The sequence below is a fragment of the Palaemon carinicauda genome, chromosome 28, assembly GCF_036898095.1.
Source record: "Palaemon carinicauda isolate YSFRI2023 chromosome 28, ASM3689809v2, whole genome shotgun sequence".
Classification (NCBI taxonomy): domain Eukaryota; kingdom Metazoa; phylum Arthropoda; class Malacostraca; order Decapoda; family Palaemonidae; genus Palaemon; species Palaemon carinicauda.
In genome coordinates this window covers 84693828-84713294 of record NC_090752.1, presented here as the reverse complement: position 1 = coordinate 84713294, position 19467 = coordinate 84693828, and the positions used below count along the sequence as shown (strand labels likewise).

Here is a 19467-nt window from a genome sequence, read left to right as displayed (position 1 = left end):
TAGAAAAGTAGAGAAACTCATTGGGAAATAGATACCTGAATAGAAAAGGTTGGTTTCTCAACCAAAATTTGGCTTAAAGGAATGGTCAATGCGGTGGAAGGGTCTCGTATCGCTATGATCAGAAAAGCTGTACTATTCAGAGCCACCTATTGTTGGTTGGTTGGCTGTGAGCAATCAGAAGAAATCTCCCACCATCGCCAATCTTGGTGATGAAAACTGGCCAACCAATAGAGATGAATTGACATCTCTGAGGCCTTTGTCCTGCAGTGGATAAAAACGGGACTAGAAACGGCTGCTTTTGTTATTGTTTGCTGTTGATTTGAAATGGCACAGGAAAGTTATTTCGTATAGGTAGATATGCGCAATATATTAAGACTAAAATGTTTTACTATTTCATATCGTTAATCACGAATCTTCCCGATAAAATAGTGGTGGATTGATTATCTATTTTCTTATTTTTTTTTTTTTTTTTTTTTTTGTACTTCCATTTGATATCTTTGTTGACATGTTCTGAATTTTTGTTGGCAGTTACTCGATATTCCTGATTATTTCACGTTCACATTCCACCTTTGATTAAGGGAGGTTTTCCCTCATTATTTCCGTGGTAGGAAATGGAATGGAGAGGGGAACAGGGGATTTATGCATGTCGATTGGAAATTCCTATACACGAAATTCTCTACTGATGGAGAAACGTAATTCTTGGAAAAACGTGAAGTAACAGAGACATTGTTCAGAGAAATTGAACTAATAACAGATCAGTGAAGTACTAAGAAACTTACTTTGAAGTTTAGAAGTCATGCTCGTTTTTTTTTTTTTTTTTTTTTTTTTTTTTTTTTTTTTTTTTTTTTTTTTTTTTTTTTCCACCAAAGTTTTGTGCCTTGATTCTTGAACTATTACTCTTTCATGATTTTGTACTAATTTCAAACTGTTTATATAAATATGTCTTTGCCTGCTTAACTTTATTTTTACCTAAATATAATCTTTTCCGAATTAGCATTTCATTCCGTTGAATTTTGCCTTCTAGGTTTTTTTTTCTATATCAATGACTACTTGTTTTTAGTAATAATGATAACTATTTTTAAAATGATAAATAGATAAATGCATGCATGGAAAGTAATGACTAAACATGCTTAATTATATGATTGATTTATAGTTATATGAAACATGTTGCTTTTGCAAACGAATTTTATATATGAGTTCATATTTTTTATATTTATGAATGGGTACATACTCCTTTTGAATCACTGCAGCTGACGCCACCCCCTAAGCTTTATAGCAGGTTTACGATAACGCTGTCTTTATCCGTATTTGTAATTATCTTGTGTTTTTTATACTCTCACGATTAGGTTAAAAATCTAATTATCTTTTAAAAGCCTTTTAAGATTTTTTCTCTTCGTATCCTTGCTCTTCTTCCCTGTCGACACAAAGGAAGGAAAAAATGATGGTGACCCAAAAAATGAAATGGATGAGTAAAGGTTTCTATTTCCATTGTGTCAGAATTGAACGGAGTAAAGGATTGGACCTTTGAAATTTTATTTTAATTTTGAATGTTTCTTGTAAACAGTGAAGAAATGTTCCTCTATTGTAGGTCTTCACTGAGTCCGTTTCGTAAACGAAATTTAATCGGTAATATAATTTTAACCAAGAATTACTGGACTCCAATTTAGGAATTTTCCATCTGCTTTTAAAGTTTTAAAGGCCGCTCATGAAGGGCAGAGGCAAGGGACATTGACATTGCCCTATGAGGACAATGCCCTAGAGACTAACGACCATATATACATATGATCAGTGCTCAAGCCCCCTCTCCACCCAAGCTAGGACCAAGGAGGGCCAAGCAATGACTGCTGATGACTCAGCAGATAGACCTATAGGCGGTCCCAAACCCCCATCCTTAGCTCACAAAGATGGTAGGTTGCAGCGACTAAAGGAACTAATGAGTCTGAGTGGGACTCAAACCCCAGTTTGGCGATCATCAGTCATGGACGTTACCACAATGACCACCCACCACAACCCTTTTCGTATACTTATTCTTGGGGCCCATCACATTTCAAGGTTTTAGTCATTCACATTTTTCTTTGTTCATCTTCACTTGTTGTCCTTTTATGTGGGCTATATAAATTCATTCGATTTCGATTGAATAATCGGGGAATGGCTCTCCATAGTAATCGTCTTTTTATGAAGAAAAAAACATTACGTTTTGCCTACACTTCATTTACAATATTAGATTAAACAACAACAACAATGATAATAATAATAATAACAATGTTGTTATTATTATTGTTATTATTATTATTATTATTATTATTATTATTATTATTATTTCTAGCTAAGCTACAACCCTAGTTGTAAAAGGAGGATACTACAAGCCCAATGGCTCCAACGGGGAAAGTTAGCCCAGTGAGGAATGGAAATAAGGATATAAATAAACTGGAAGAGAAGTAATGAACAATTAAAAAGATATTTTAAGAATAATAACATTAAAATAAATCTTTCTTATATAACATATAAAAACTTCAAAACAGCAAGAGGATTAGAAATTATTTATTACCCTTATATTTCTCTATTAACTTTTAGATCCTATTTCTCAAAGAAAATAGAAACTACCAGTTGTGCAAATAAAGCCTCCTGCTCTCTCTTGATCTTCGGTTCGTCCTTGGGAAAGGAATTTGTACTTAGCAAATAACAATTCAGGTAAAGCCTCTTTGAATGCAATTTTGTGTTATTTGTTAATTGCAATCGTTAGATTCTTACCAAGTCTTATTTATGCCTTTTGGAATTCAATGAGGCATTTCGTTGCTTGATTTTATGTTGATAGTTATTACCTTTTTGAGTTTCCAGCAGATGATTATTTCCAGTTGAGAAAGTTTACATAGACAAGTGTTGAAATATGTTTTGAAAAGGTATGATGATTGATAACAGCTTTGGACGTGTGTATATATAATATATTTTTTTGGGATGGTGACGTTAATAATGATATATAATGCTGAATAGGCTCATGGTAAGACACTATTTATTTTTTTTTTGGAATATTGATGAGGATCTTTGATAATAGCTTCGCACGTGTCTATTAATATGATATTTTTTTGTGATGGTGATAAGTTCATGGTAAGAGAATCTAATTGGTTTTTTTTATCATATATATATATATATATATATATGCATATATATATATATATATATATATATATATATATATAATCATAAAGGAAAATTTAAGCTCCTTTATATAATGGAGAACAAGTGTCGGGCTATATATGTGTGTATATATATATATATATATATATATATATATATATATGTATATATATATGTATATATATATATATATATATATATATATGTATATATATATATACATATCTATGTATATATATATATATATATATACATATCTATCTATATATATATATATATATATATATATATATATATATATATATATATATATATATATATATATATATATAGACGCATTGGACCTCTGTTAGATTTCACCAGCTTTTAAACCAATACTTCTCCATTCATCATCTCCTACTTCACGCTTTATAGTCCTCAGCCATGTAGGCCTGGGATTTCCAACTCTTCTTGTGACTAGTGGAGCCCAATTGAAGGTTTGGTGAACTAATCTCTCTTGGGGAGTGTGAAGAGCATGCCCAAACCATCTCCATCTACCCCTCACCTTGATCTCATCCACATATGACACTCGAGTAATCTCTTTTATTTTCATTTCTAATCCTGTCATGCCATTTAACTCCCAATATTCTTTCGAGGCCTTTGTTCTCAAATCTACAAAATCTGTTGGATATTGTTACATTGTCATACCATGACTCTTGTCCATACAGTAACACAGATCTCACTAAACTGATATATATATATATATATATATATATATATATATATATATATATATATATATATATATATATTTATATTTAATTATATTTAATTACAGGTGATTTGATTTCCAAATTTCACTCAACCTAGCCAATGTCTGATTTCCTTTTTTCAATCTTTCATTAAAATCAAATCCTAAAGATCCTTTATCAGAGATTATAGTTTCTAAATAATTAAATGATTACACCTTATTAATACTTTCTCCTTCGAATGAAATTTCATCTTCTTTTGCATATTCCGTTCTCATCATCTCTGTCTTTCTTCTATTTATCTTCAGCTCAACCTCATGTGATATTTCATACATCCTGGTAAGCAAGCATTGCAAGTCCTGTGGTGTTTCTGCTAATAAAGACAACGTCATCAGCATACTCTAGATCAGCTAATTTCCTGTTACCTATCCAGTCCAATCATTCTCGACCATCTCCAACTGTTCTATGCATTTACAAAGTTCATGAGGAGGATAAACAACAAAGATGACAACACGTTCCCTTGGAGTACTTCACTGTTCACTGGAAATTCATTTGATAGGACTCCACTAACATTAACTTTACACTTATTATGCTCATGAACGGGCTTTATCAAATTTAGATACTTAAGAAGAACTCTATAATAACGCAGGACTCTCCACAATATATATATATATATATATATATATATATATATATATATATATATATATATACTATATATATATATATATATATATATATATATTAGTCACAATTTCAGCTTTCCACTTGTACTATTCATAAATTCTCAGTAATGAGGGCAACACTTCATGTAGGTACAGTAGATATATTAGGAGAATGATCAAATTAAAGTTAAAATTAAACAAAGACTTTACTTATTTTAGATTACGTATAAATATATAACAAAATAATAACAAATAACCACTTAATAAGTACTAGAAACAAGTGAAGAATAGGCACCGGATAACGAACTCAAAAGTATTAACTTGAAAGAGCTTGGATGTAAACATTTCCAAGGATTACATACGTAAAAATAACAAAAGGTAATTTTCATCCATGCTGTCCGCTACGATCAGCAATCAATAGATGGCACTAAAATTATACACAATAATAGGTGTAATTAGAAATGCTAAATAATGATAGGAGGGTTATTATAGTTCCCCCTGTTAGGAATGAAATTACTATGACAATCTTATTGACAAATTTAGTGAATTGTGGTTTTCTGTCTAAGACGTGATAATGCGTCGGCGATGGTGTTGTTTGATCCTCGAATGCTGTGGATCTCAATGTTGTAAGAAGACAAGATGTATGACCATCGAAGAAGTTTCTTGTTGTTAAGCTTTGCCCTTTCGAGGAAGGTGAGGGGTTTGTGGTGTGTGTAAATGACGACGCGTGCAGCACCTTCCAGTTATGGGACGAAAATGAAGGACAGTTGCAACAAGACTATATAATTCTTTCTCGATGGTAGGCCATCCTAGTTGAGTGCCTTTGAACGCTCCCGAGTAATAAGATACTGGCAGCAGGTGTTCCAACAAAGGAGGAAAAGTACTGGTCCCATTGATTTCTTGCAGTAGGACACCACCAAATCCGGTATTGCAAGCATCGACCTGTATAAATAAAGGTTTAGTAAGATTAGGAGCTTGCAACAAAGGAGATGAAGTCATGAATAACTTTAGCTGCCGGAAGGCCTTATTGTGATCCTGTGTCCAGTGAAACCTTACTTTGCTGGATGTCAAGACATGTAGAGGAGAAGTTATGATGGCAAAATTAGGACAAAACTTTGAATAATATGACACCATACCTAAGAAAGTTTTGAGTTCTTTTTTATCACTAGGAGTGGGAAATGAAGTTATAGCCTTTACATTAGTATCCTTGGGTAATATGGAGCCACTGCCAATGGCATGTCCTAGGTATGTAACTTTTGCCTTACCAAATGAACTCTTGGCTAAATTAATAACTAGGTTAGCTTCCAGGAGTCTTTTGAAGAGTTCTTTTAAGATCTTGAGATGTTCGTCCAAGGAGTTACTAGCAATTACGATGTCATCCAAATAGACATACACACCCTCCAAACCACATGTAACTTCATGGACCATCCTTTGGAATGTAGCTGGAGCATTAGTCATCCCAAATGGCAAAACTCTGTATTCAAAGAGACCAAAAGGTGTTATAAAGGCCAATATCTCTTTTGTCCTATCTGTTAATTTAATTTGATAATAACCCTTCAAGAGATCAATCTGGGTAGGTATTTAGAATTACTCACAGAGTCAATAATATCCGCAATTCTAGGTAATGGATAAGCATCCTTGACTGTTACAGAATTAACCCTTCTATAATCCGTACACATACGATAGGAATTGTTAGGCTTTTTTACTAAAATACAAGGCAATGCCCAGGGAGACTTACTTGGTGCAGCCAAATCTAGTTTTAGTAAATTCTCAACCTCAGCCTTCAAGGCTGGTAATAAACGATGGGACACCCGATAAAAAGGTTGACGAACGGGATTGGTGTTTGGTTCTAGCACAATATCATGTTGCACCAAGGTACAGCAACCAGGAGAGTCTGAACATATTGCAGGATAAGACTTCAGAACAGCCTCTAATTCTTCCCTTTCCACCTTAGGAAGATGACCAAGATACTGTGAAAGTAAAGAAAGAATCTGTGAATTACTAGCATCTTTCCATGACAAAATATGATTATGAGCCAAAGTTTCTTCTTCGTCTGGCTCAAGAGGAGCTAAAAGTTTATCATTATCAACTGCCTCGGGTACTAGGTTTTTCGGGGTAGGAGAAGTCTCGATGGAGTAGTTATCCTCGAGTTGTGAGTGGAGTGATCAGTTTCTCTACATATCAGGTGAACTACCTGTGGAGAAATCTTTCCAGATTGGTATGGTTTTATAAGATTAATGTGCACTAACTGGCTAGACTTCCTTTTATCTTGAGTTTCAATTGCATAAGTTGTTTTAGAGACCCTTTTAGTGATTTTATATGGACCCATAAATTTTTCTCTCAATGGAGCTCCTGGAACTGGTCGATATACAAGTACATCATCTCCTACTTTGAAAGTTCTAATTTTGGCCTTTTTATCGTAATGGTTTTTCATTCGAATCTGACTGTTAGTTAAATTCAGATTGGCAAATTCATAAACATGGTCAAATTTAACCTTAAGACTTTGAAGGTATTGCGGAATACTTACTTGCTGGTCTTTGTAAGTACCTTTTAGGATGTTTTCTTTTACCATACTAAGGTTTGTCCTAGGTCTGCGGCCGAACATCATCTCGAAGGGAGAAATTCCAGTTGATTCATTAGGTGTACTCCTAAGTACATACATAAGCAGATCCAGGTCTTCATCCCAGTCTCGTCCAGTTTCACAAATGTACTTGCGCAGTAGGCTTTTAATGGTCTTGTGTACTCGTTCGAGGGCTCCATTAGTCTGAGGGTGATAAGCTGAAGCAAAAATATGGGAGATGTTTAACTGCTTTAAAGTTTGCTTAAACAAATCACTAGTGAAGTTTGTCCCCTGATCACACTGAAGCTCTTTTGGAAAACCAAAAATGGTGAATATTTTAAGAAGATTAACAATAATTGTTCTAGCAGATATGTTTTTTATAGGTACGGCTAAAGGAAATCTAGTAGTTGGACACAACAAGGTTAAAATGTACTCATTTTGTTTTTTAGTTTTGGGAAGTGGACCAACACAATCTACAATTACCTTTTCAAAAGGAGAATTAGGTACTGTAATAGGAACTAATGGTGCTGGAGGTATTTTCTGATTTGGTTTACCAGTTACCTGGCAGGGATGGCAAGATTCTATGTGGTGCTTTACATCAGCTTTCATACCAGGCCAGTAGTAATCGTCCAGCAAACGCTTATAGGTTTTGGAAATGCCTAGATGAGACTCTGCTGAATAAGCAAGATCCAATAAGGCTGCACGAAGATAAGAAGGAACTACAAGCTGGTAACTATCATGCCAGGAATTTTGTCCTGCAATCTTCAAAGGTCTATAACGTCTCATAAGGATGTTATTATCAAGATAAAAATATGGTAACTTACTTTCATCGACGTCATCTTTTACTTTATCAAAGTATTCTTTCAAACTATCATCAGACCTTTGATACTCTACAAATTCATCTGAGGGAATATCAACAAGATCAGCAAGGACTTTTTCACCTAAGGTACTTTGATCCACCTTACCTGTGTGTTCAGTGTCTCTAGAAGTTGAGGTTGTAGACCTGGTGACTACTTGGCAGGGAAGCTCTACCACCGGAGAAAACTCTTTGCAAGCTTTTTCGATCACTACCTCAGGCTGCGTAATGATAAGACTAGGAGTACCGTTAGTTTGAGCCAAGTCATTACCAAGTATCATGTCTATGTTCTTGCAAGGCAGGTCAGAATCCAACAAGGCGACATTAGTTGAACCTTTAAAATAAGGACAATCAAGAGAAATCTGTACAATAGGTAAAACCTTTTGACAAGTCAAATCTGGCACAGTTACATACTGATCTGTTGGTTTAGCTAAATCTTTTAACTTTGAGCTAATGATAGTTTGAGATGACCCTTTATCTCTCAAAATTTGCACGGGAATATCATTTACTTTACCAGGATATGTAAATGCTGTAAAGTCTGATAGAGGTTGAGCACAGTGAAGAGTCGTTTTATTTGCAGTATTCCCTGATTTAGGTCCTTGTGAAAAAGCATTAGGAGAAGCCTTACCATGAGATGCTTTGCATTTGGGACTATGACTGTCTTTAATATGACTACCTTCTTTCTTACAAAAAGTACAAACCTGGGGGGAAGATGAAGGTGAGGACGAATGTGGTTTAAGTTTATGAATGAGATGGTAATCATCAGCTAATAGGGCAGCCCTTTTTCCATCTTTTTCTTGTTTTTCTCTAATAAACATTGCCACATTAGCTGGAATACGCCTCAGGAATTCTTCTAAAAATATTAAATTCTTTAATTGTTCTAAAGTAGTTATTTGTTCCTTATCTATCCATAACTGCTTCAACTTCAATGTGAAAAACTCTAGATAGTTTTGAGCTTGGTTCTTCAAAGTTTGTCTGAAGATTTGTATATACCCTTCTGCTGTAACACTATAAGCATCTAATATGGCAGTTTTAAAGACTTCATAATCCCTTTCTTGGACAAGTTGTGCTGCCACATATGCAGCTTTTCCTTTGAAGGAGTTTCTGATCAAAGAGAACATATTGGTCTCTAGACCAGTTGAGAGACGTTGCAGTGTTTTCAAAAGTAATGAAAAAAACATCAGGATCTTTTTCATCGAAGACAGGCAGGAGTTTGCGTGCTTTACTAAGGTCAAAAGCATCAGGTAGCTGTTTTTCTGCCAACCTTTCTTCTATTCTTATGGCTGATAGTTTCTTTTCCAACAGAACTTTTTCTTTACGTTCTATTTCAAGTCTTCTTTGCTCAGTTTCTACTCTCTCTCTCCTTTTATATATGAATTTATTCAGTATATGTTGGATAACTTAACTAATTAGTTAGTTGATTAGATGCCCCTGTAACGGTATTTGGTGTCTAGTTAAGCGCTAAATACTCAATATATGTAACTGCCAAATAAAATATCTGACTTTGATGTCAAGTTAATAACTGTTTAGAATCTTCTAACGTTATCTTACTGTACTTGTATGTTTGTTTGCGATGTGAGAGAGAGAGAGAGAGAGAGAGAGAGAGAGAGAGAGAGAGAATGGGGAGCGAATACTCTTATTCCTGAAATTCAAAAGTTTCTCAATAATGGCTAGAGTTTTTCCAGTAGGAGAATCCGCTGTAAATAACCTTTAGGTTTTGACTCAAAAGAAGCCAGGTTATGATGCTATAGTGTAATTTTTTTTTCTTATAAAACTGTAAGCAATAAAAAAAGCGATGCTAATTTGAAAAAAACTGAAGGACAATAAAAGTAGGAGTGATGGTCTGTTATCTTTTGGAATCACAAGCGAAATGAAGTGTGTGTGGTTGTGATTGATGATAGCCATTGACATACAAAAGAAGCCCCGTTAATCATTCATAGTTTGAATGATCCAATTGATTCAAAAGAAACGTATGAGAGAGAGAGAGAGAGAGAGAGAGAGAGAGAGAGAGAGTAAAGGAAGCCCCGGTTGCAGCCATCCTCATAAAGAGGGCCTTGAAGAAATTCAGGAAACCCGGAGGTGATTTTGAGAGAATTGGGTACTGTTATTGCCTATATTTGTGTTTGCTGTTATTATAGAAAATGTTATTGGAAATGTTCGCATCATTTGGTTCTCTCTCTCTCTCTCTCTCTCTCTCTCTCTCTCTCTCTCTCTGTCAAAACTTCAACCAAACCCATCAATTCATCAAATTTCTTGAACGAAGGGATGTTATTTCTCCAAAACGACATCAAGAAAAAAAATTCTATTCCGTAATGCAGAACACATTTTGGCTTGAGCCATTACGCCTTAGATATAGATTTCATAGACGAATCTTCGGAATGTTTATACAATTTCTCCCATAAAAATTAGAAAAATAAGAATATTACTCTCATCTTGACCGCAATCAGACATATTACATGCTCAGAATCTTAATTCTGAGTCGGAGAGATAATTTCCAGAATAATTTTTTTTCAAGGATTCACAGAGACAATTACATTTACACTTCAAATTTATGGATTTGGTTTGAAATATTACTATTTTTTAGTTAGTTATTTATTTACAATAATATACATTTTCATTTTTTTATTACATTCAATAAATCAAATCGGAAGAAAGACCCTAAATTAACTAATGATTGTCCATTATGATCATTTAGGTGTTCGTTGGCTTTAATGAACTCAAAATGTAGATCTGACCAAAGATAAAACACATTACATTTACAACATAAGAATTTTTTTTACATTGTTTACAGTTATTAAGAGTTATAATGAATACTAATTTTTCTGTTCTCTACTATGCAGAATATTCCAACAAATAAGTTCACATCAACTTAGGAAGTTACATTATTTATTCATTGATCATGTAGAACAGTTAGTGAAAGACGTCCAGTCCCTTTATACTTATTAGGTCCTGTCTGATACCATACAGCGAAATTTGATCCTTAAAGTATGTAGAAATCTCAGATAATGACATGATTTCAGAAGAGATAACTTTTTAAATCAAGGCGCCAACCCATCCCTAACCCAATACCTCTAAAACAAACCAAAATAATTCAGAAAAAAAAAAAATAACACTGAGCAGCTTGCAAAGAAAAGATAAAAAAACTCATTCCATCAACAATTTTCGAAAGAATTATTTTTTTTTTTTTCAATTTTGTAGATTACCCAAACAATAAAGAACAAAGAAGCAAGCAAAGTATAATCAGTAAAATATTTGGTTTTCTCCCGGGGTCGTTTCGTCTCTCCCGAGAGAGAGGATTTCAACAGAAAAGAAAAGGAGAGGGAAAGGGGGAAAAAAAAGAAGAGGGAAAATGGAAGACGGTAACTGTGAAAAACTAGTCCGGCTAAAATTCTTGAAGCTTGCCTGGAAAGAATTCTCTGTTTGGTAAACAATAGTGTCCTCTCTCTCTCTCTCTCTCTCTCTCTCTCTCTCTCTCTCTCTCTCGAAATATCTCTCACAAAGTCACAGAAAGGAAAGTGAGAATGGTGTTCGCGTATAAAATTCGTAACAGAAATTATTTCGATTTCTACAATTTTTTGGAATTTTGTGTTGCTAACTTAGATCATTATTATTGGCTAGTGTAAGGCGACCTGTCAAAAATGACGGCTAAATATTTAGATAGGTATGCACAAGCGACCCCTCTCACCGGGGTATGACTACTCCCTCTACCCCTACCCGAAGGGCGGGGAGTGATAGAATATTTATACATTTACCATGCCGCTTATGCTAATGAAGATTATCATCATTAAGTATTATACGCGACCCGTCAAAAGTGACGATTATTTAGATAGGTATGCACACACGTGCAGGCATCCCCCTCTCACCTGGGTATGACTACTTTCTCCTCCCTACCCGAGGAGTGGGGAGAGATTGAGTAGCTATACGTCTGGCAATACCGCTGAGCATGACCGGAAGAAATATTATATATATATATATATATATATATATATGTATATATATGCATGTGTATATAAACTTATATGTTTATAGCCAGACGCATGCTCTTTATTACATAATGGAGATTTTCATAATCATATTTATGTTTGTATATAGCCTTATATAGGTAACTGTGGCCATACCATTAACTTCTACAGCTACATAAGGAAATATTTTAGAAGAGGGAATTATTTCTCTTTCATTTCCAGATATTGGATATATCGTTTGAATAAAGCATTGGTCTACGAAAATTCATCAAGAAAGGGAATTACAAAAAAAAAAAAAAAAAAAAAAAAAATTTAAAAATACTTTATTTAGTCTCAAGAACCTTTCAATGAAACTTGAGTATGATACATAAAACTGAAAATAAAATCTTCAACCTAATCGTTCCTATTATGGGAAATTTTAGCCCATCGTGTAATTTTAAAATGTTTCTATATTTTAACCCTGGTCCAACTTTTTTCCTCTTATTTGGTCCAGTTTCCAGATGTTTTTTCCCTGTTTTGATTATCTCTCCCATAATACTGGCTTTATGTGTCTTTTCTTAATCTTCCACTTCTTCAATGCTCTTGCTTATGTCACTTTTATTCCTTGTGCTTTTAGTACCTCTGGACTTCTTGAGCTTAGCGAGAGCATCTCTTCATTCCGCGGGAAAGAAGGAGAACCAGCAGGAAGCCGATCAATGGGAGAGGAACTTGCATCGTTATACTTTCCGGCAAATGACTTGATGCGGATGTGTTGGAGTTTCCATTTGGGAAACAGCTGCGGTCCGGCTCCATGTTCAGAGTTGCAGCGGCTTCACACATCTTCCAGAGTTCGAAATAGGGAATGTCCTGCTTTCCATCGTCGTTGCCAAGATCTGCGTCATATGGAAGATTCCCGAAAATCGTTCCTGACCAGTCATCCTGTTAGCGCGAAACACATTCGAGGACTTCCAACAGCCGTTCTTTGCTGGATACAAGGGAATCCTGAAGCTCCCTTGAGTCCGCATTGAGATGGAGGCCAAACTGGCGACAAGAGCGAGGAGAATTGGTTGAAGGTCATGGCGAGAGTGCAGTGGATGTAGTGCGGGTTGACCGGCGCCTTTTTATTTACGGCTAAATCTTTTTCATAAGCAAAATTGATGTATAATTGAAACAATAGAAATTTATTTTAGAAATATTTAAAATGGCAAACGACACGAAATTTTATTTTTTTTTTTCCGTGAAAAATGTGAAGTTCCTTTTGAGGCTCGGGAAAAAACGTGGTGACACAAGATGGTCGATTAAATGGATGAAAGTCTTCAAGATAAGTTGTGATGAGAATGTTTCCTTTTTCATTATTTTGAGAGAGAGAGAGAGAGAGAGAAGAGAGAGAGAGAGAGAGAAAGCGTGGGGAACTTCCACACACAAATGTCTGAATGAGATCGAGAGAGAGAGAGGAGAGAGAGTAGGAAAGTGCAGAGAGTAGATGACTTTCAGAATGAAAGTAAGAGACTAGAGACAATTAAATAAGACTATTGAAAAAGCGACAGAGTGGGGGACTTTGAGAGAGCAATCAAACATAAATGTTGTGGTATATTTCTTGATAAAAGTACAAAAATTACTTTCCAATTATTTAATAAAAAGTAATATGCATGTTACTTTCCATTACACGATTAGAAATATAATTGAATGTTATCTAAAACCTTCGTAAACTTCATCATCAACATAGCAGTTTAAATAAGTTTTCAAAAATCTCGACCGGTCCTTTACAATCCTCTAGGTCAAGATGACCAATGGGATAGGAGGGTGCGAATTGTTACATTGCTTAACGGATTAAATGAAATGAAAAAGAAAAAAATCTCGAAAGTCCTCCGAAGAGGCCTCCATCTTCGGCCTCTGGATTCAGACACGCAATTTCACACCTTTTTAAGTCTACGTCTTTTTTCCCGGATCCAGATGATAATTCGGGTAGAACATTACGAACCAGTCATGTTGGTTCTCGGCTTCAGCGCTCTCAACGCCTTTACTTTTTCTGGCAGGTGGAATTGCGTTTCAGGACGCGCATATGCATAAAGATAAAACCAACTGCTCCTGGTAGCTGGGGAAATTGCTGTGGAATCCATGGTTGAAGTGCGTTGGATGTAGAGCGAACTAATCGTCGCCTTTTATAGATACTTATTTTTTTCAGGAGAAAACTGGAAAAAAATAATACCTTTGCAAGGATGATTTTACTTCTGAGAGAGAGAGAGAGAGATGAGAGAGAGAGAGAGAGAGAGAGAGATTAGGTTGAGATATTGATACGGACTTCCAGCAGAAACATTGGGGTGTAAATCTGGAATTTTTAAAGCATTCATTTCAAACAGAGAGCTTCAGTCGCTGCCTGGAACGGTCTCATTGGAATCAATGTACTTCTTCTTTAATTCATCTCCCGTCTTCATCTTGTACATGTAACTTGTAATAAAATTTCAAGACCTAATAAATCCGAGTGTGAATTTATTCTTCTAAATGAAATATTACCTTTTTGTTACATCCGCCAAGGATGTATTTTTAATTACGTTTGTTTATTCATTTATCTGTTTGTTTGTCTGTTAGCAGGATTGCTCCAAAACTTCTTGCCCGATTCCCACCAAATTTTAGCAACTGATAGGTATTATGCTCCGGAAAGAACGCAGTAATTTTTGCAAGTAATGCGGAATAAAATTACAAGTCTGGTTATTGTTGTTAACACTATGCAGTAGATTACATTCACGGCCAACATATTTCGATAAAGCGAAAGCTTGGTCCGTAGAATTGAGTAAAATTTTGACAATCATCATTAGCGGAGATCTAATTTCAATACGTTTCCTTTGAGCCCTCTTTGTATGGTTTGCTTTACCTCTTCGATTTCGGATTTTTATGTTTAGACTAGAAGGGAAGTATATAGGATAGCAATGATCAACATTATTCATCCTATAGTAATGCTTTAAGAAAAATAATTATTATGGTCCAGTTTAATAACTTCACTTGAAAGTTATCTAGTCTCAGAGTCCATGGTACCATTGAATTTTAAAATATAAAAGAATCTATCACGTTACAATGCAGAAATAAAGAGATTACACGTGGTTGATGTATAGCGTGAAAGAATAATTAAAAAATATTCGCCGAAAAGAAGACAATAAAAGTTTTAAATTGAGAATGAAAGATGGTGGAAGAAAAACGCATCTCGGAAATTACAGATAAATCACGTTCTCTTCGAGCCGGATGCTCCCTGTGATTTATTCCTCTGGGAATTCCAGATTCCTACGTTAAATTTGCTTCTTGTTGTCACAACAATGAATGGTATCAAGGCTGATTCCCAGTGGAGGGAGACCGGGGGCCCTGGGCGGTACCGCATCTAGTACTATGCAATAGATCCTTCGAAATCAGGATGCCAGAACGCTTAAAATCAATCAATCAATCATATTGGGAAGAATACATTCAGACTTATCTGCATTACAAAATATATCCTCTTTCACCGTGCGTAGCCTGTTTGATTTTTTTGACTTTATATTGCTTATATTTTCATCTCCATTTTAAGAATCTATGGCGTTAATATATTAGATTTTAAGTGTTCCCCAGTCATCTCGTTAAACTACTGTACATAAGAGCAATAACAATAATGCAGATTATAAAATTACACGGTCTTTAACGTTAACAGGGGGGGGAACGCAAACAGCCTAATTTTAAAGAAAGTTTAACTTCGTAGTTTGCCGAAGGAATAAGAATGCAATCAATCTTCTGATACCGCTTGATAACAAAGATTGCCTAATGAAGAATGATGCAAGGGATGGATGTGAGGTGTTAGACACTGTGTTCCACTTGGATATATGATATTCAATTGTTTAAATGTACATTTGGACACAGGAGTCCCCGGTGCACCTAGCTCTGAAGAGGAGCGCCCAGCTTCACCCCTACAGCGCGGCGATTTCATGTGTATGTGTTTGTTAATCACCGCGAAGTAAGGGTGTGACAGGGTTCACTTCTTCGGAGAAAAGTGTCTCAGGTTTTCCTTATAAATTTGGAAAGGAGTGACTCTATATAAAACGTAACCATTATGAAATTATTCAGCGGGACTCAAAAATATGATCTAGCTTAGGAGATACTATTAAAAAAAAACGAAAAGTTCAATTGCTCTTTTTTTTTTTCAGTGAAAGAATAACTTTATCATATCAGGTTGACGTGTTGGGTCAAATAATGTTTTAGCTAAAGCAAAGAAATCTTTTTTGAAGAATTATGATTTATTTATAGTTTATACGGATGTTTTTATCTTAATCTAAAGGAAAATCATCTTTCTTTTCAGACTGCTTGGGAGAGGCCAGTAAGCACAACAATGCTGGACAAATGTATAAGGTAGGTTAAGTTATATCCCTCTCTTGTTTTCTTTATTTCTATTGATTCATTTTTCATCAATGTTTAAATTTGAGTGTTTTTTTCGGAAAAGTCAAAGAATTTATTAATCCTCAAGATCCACTCATGTACAAAGGAATTACTATTTTCATGTTGGTGGTTAATACAGTACAAATGTATAGTATAGGAGATCTACGGCAAATATTGATGTAATAACTCAAGTTTCTTTTCTTTTCTCCCTGTTAAACTTTAACAAATTAGCCATATGTGTCTGTGGTAGCTTTAGCCGTGCTGGTTACTTCGTGTTCTTAACTTCCTTTTATCTAAAGATTTTGAACGTTTTTAAGCAAAGCCACTAAATAGTATATTGAAAAAAGCTGTTGGTTTTTGGAAAGACCTATGAGCATGTAATGCCGTTCTTACAATTTCCAATGGTGTACAGAAATGCCTTGATTGCAGTTAGGAACTTGGTCTGATTGGCCTTGGCCTTAGTGCTGTCTTTAATCGTGTTAATCATGAGGATCTTGTTTTGAAACTTTAACAAATGGGAATATTTGGTTCTTAACATCATTATTGAATTTTTATGTAAAAGATTTTAAAGAGTAGTTGATGATTGGCCACCATATTGACCATGGGAATATCTGCTGTTCTCCAGGGTACATAGTACTAGTACTGGTATGGCGTTAATTCTAAGTCTTTCTTTTTTCAAAGAAAAGGCTCAATGCTACAAAGTACTCCAGCTGTGACGAAATTGTGAAATTATCTTCTTAATCTTGGTTGAATCGGTGGAACTTCCTTTCCACGTGGTTTTCTGTTGAGCAGGTTGACATAAAGCTCTTTTTATAGTTTGCATATGACATTTATGTTAGCTATGTTACTGATCTTAAAATATATATTTCTTATTCAAATATAAAATTATAGTTTATTTCGCAATTTCCTTTCCTCACTAAGCTGCTCTCCCTGTTAGAGTGTGTGGACTTGTAGCATCCTGCTTTTCCAACTAGGGGTGTAGCTTAGCTAGTAATATATATATATATATATATATATATATACACATACATATATATATGATATTATTAGTGTTGATTATGCAAAATCCTTCACTTTTTTCTTTTTTTTACAATTAAAGGAAGTGTAACGGCAAGATTGACTTGCATTCTATCAGTACCCAAGATACCTTCTTGCACAAATTAGCATCTTTAGTTGCACAAGATCTCTTCAAGACAGTTACTCAAGTTAGATTTGATATTTATAGTTTCATAAGTTTAAAATTCATTGTTGCAAATGTTCAGTTTGAAATTTATAGTTGCACGAAATAAATTTCTTTTAGTTCAGTGTCGTTTCTCCTCTTTTCTATGTATCGTTAGTGTTCACTGCCAAGCATTGGGATTTTTGTTTGTCTCTGTTTTCCTGACTCCTTATAGCCTTTCTCCCTTTAGAGAAACGATATGAACATCTCTCCTTAGTTAAGCTCCCACGCATCTTCATCCTTCCTTTTTTTTTCCACCGAGGTTGATCCAGAATATGACAATAAGTTGCCCTGTCCCATTGTGTGAATAAAATTATTCCAGAGAAGAGCATGGAATGGAATTTGTAAAATTCATGATTCCAAGTAATATCCTGGAATGCTGTGATGTATCAAGTCGAAGAATCTGTTTCCACGAGAGAGAGAGAGAGAGAGAGAGAGAGAGAGAGAGAGAGAGAGATCTTTCTATTTCCTTCCTTTGGGAGAAAGCAAGAAAGCTTTCAGGAAGAAAAAATATGAAAGCAAATAGTATTGGAAAAGAATTTCGGCTCAGCCTGAGGCCTCTCACAGCTGCAGATTCCTTTCGATCCTAAAGGGACGGGACAGACTTCCTCTGCCTTTGGACTTACGATCACTTAATATGCCTTTGGACTTACGACCACTTCATTGCCTTCGGACTTACGATCACCCCCTGTCATCGGACTTACGACCACCTACTCTGCATTCGACTTACAATTCCCAAGTCACCAGGCCTCTAGTAAGGACGACGACAGTTCGGGATCCGGTAGAAATGGACCATAGGATCCAGGTAGAAGTGGTGACGAGGTGCGGACGTCCAAGCCGAAGAATAACTCGTTATTTATGCAGGGTGCCGCTCCTGAAAGATTCTCGTCTGATGTGGGAAAAGAAGAAAGGAAGAAACTCCCCTATATGATAAAGAGGAAGTATCTGTCTATATATGTGTGCAGTATATATATATATATATATATATATATATGTATATATATATATATATATATATGTGTGTGTGTGGTGTGTGTGTATGTATGTATGTATGTATATCCGGTCATGCTCAGGGGCATTGCTAGACTTATAACTACTGGGTCTCTTCCCGTCCCTCAGGTAGGGAGAGACAGAGTAGGTGAGAGGGTGTGGGAAGGGTTGAATCTGTGTGTACATGTGCATGGATATCTATCTAAATATATAGTCGTCCAATTTTGACTGGTTGCATACACTATCTATTTGTATTCGTATCTGTACATTTATTCCAATTTCTAAAGACACTATATATTAATTTGGAAAATTTATAGAGTTGAGGCTCTTGATTAAAAAGGATTGAAAACCATACCATTCGAGTTTCCTTTAGTGGTAGATACAAATAAAAGAGAATGGTCAAATAAATTCTTCAAATGTCTCTTTTTATTATTGAAAACATAGAATAAATGAACGATATCGAATGGCGGAATTTGTAATAGAATTTCATATGAATTATTTTCACTTATCAATATCCCCTGATAGTGAATAGACTCTATACTCAAGTATGAACAATGTTGAACACAAGATTAAACATTACTGGCAACGAACAATGTGAAATGGATGAGGCAAAATCACAGATTCCTATTATTTTATTTCTCCGGAGAAAATTCAGTAGGTTTAAGTCCTTTGTTTTGACGAGATCAGTTGCTTAGTACTTCCATTAGTTAATTTTCGAATTAGTGTAGTTAGATGTGGTTAATTTCATCTGTATATAAAGCTACAGAGAGAGAGAGAGAGAGAGAGAGAGAGGAGAGAGAGAGAGAGAGTTGTATCTGATTGATATTACAATTAAGATGAATTTTTATCTTTCGGTGGATGAGCATGAATTGAAATGCTTACTTTATATATATATATATATATATATATAATATTATATATATATATATATATATATATATCTTTTTCTTCTTCTTCTTCTTCTTTGTCTACATCTCTTCC

At 35.0% G+C, this 19467-nt stretch overlaps 1 protein-coding gene across 1 annotated transcript in view; it reads right to left on the bottom strand.

Annotated features, from left to right (window-relative positions):
* Positions 1-6807: 6807 nt before the first annotated feature.
* The window catches only part of LOC137621910 (uncharacterized), a 168922-nt gene continuing 156262 nt past the window's right edge, over positions 6808-19467 (bottom strand). Inside the window, exons 2-3 of the mRNA XM_068352414.1 lie at positions 7572-8645; positions 6808-7306 (exon numbers count right to left, since the gene is read on the bottom strand). Of these exons, the coding sequence (XP_068208515.1) occupies positions 7133-7306; positions 7572-8645 (1248 nt within the window). The 3' untranslated portion in view covers positions 6808-7132. The remainder of the gene's footprint in view (positions 7307-7571; positions 8646-19467) is intronic.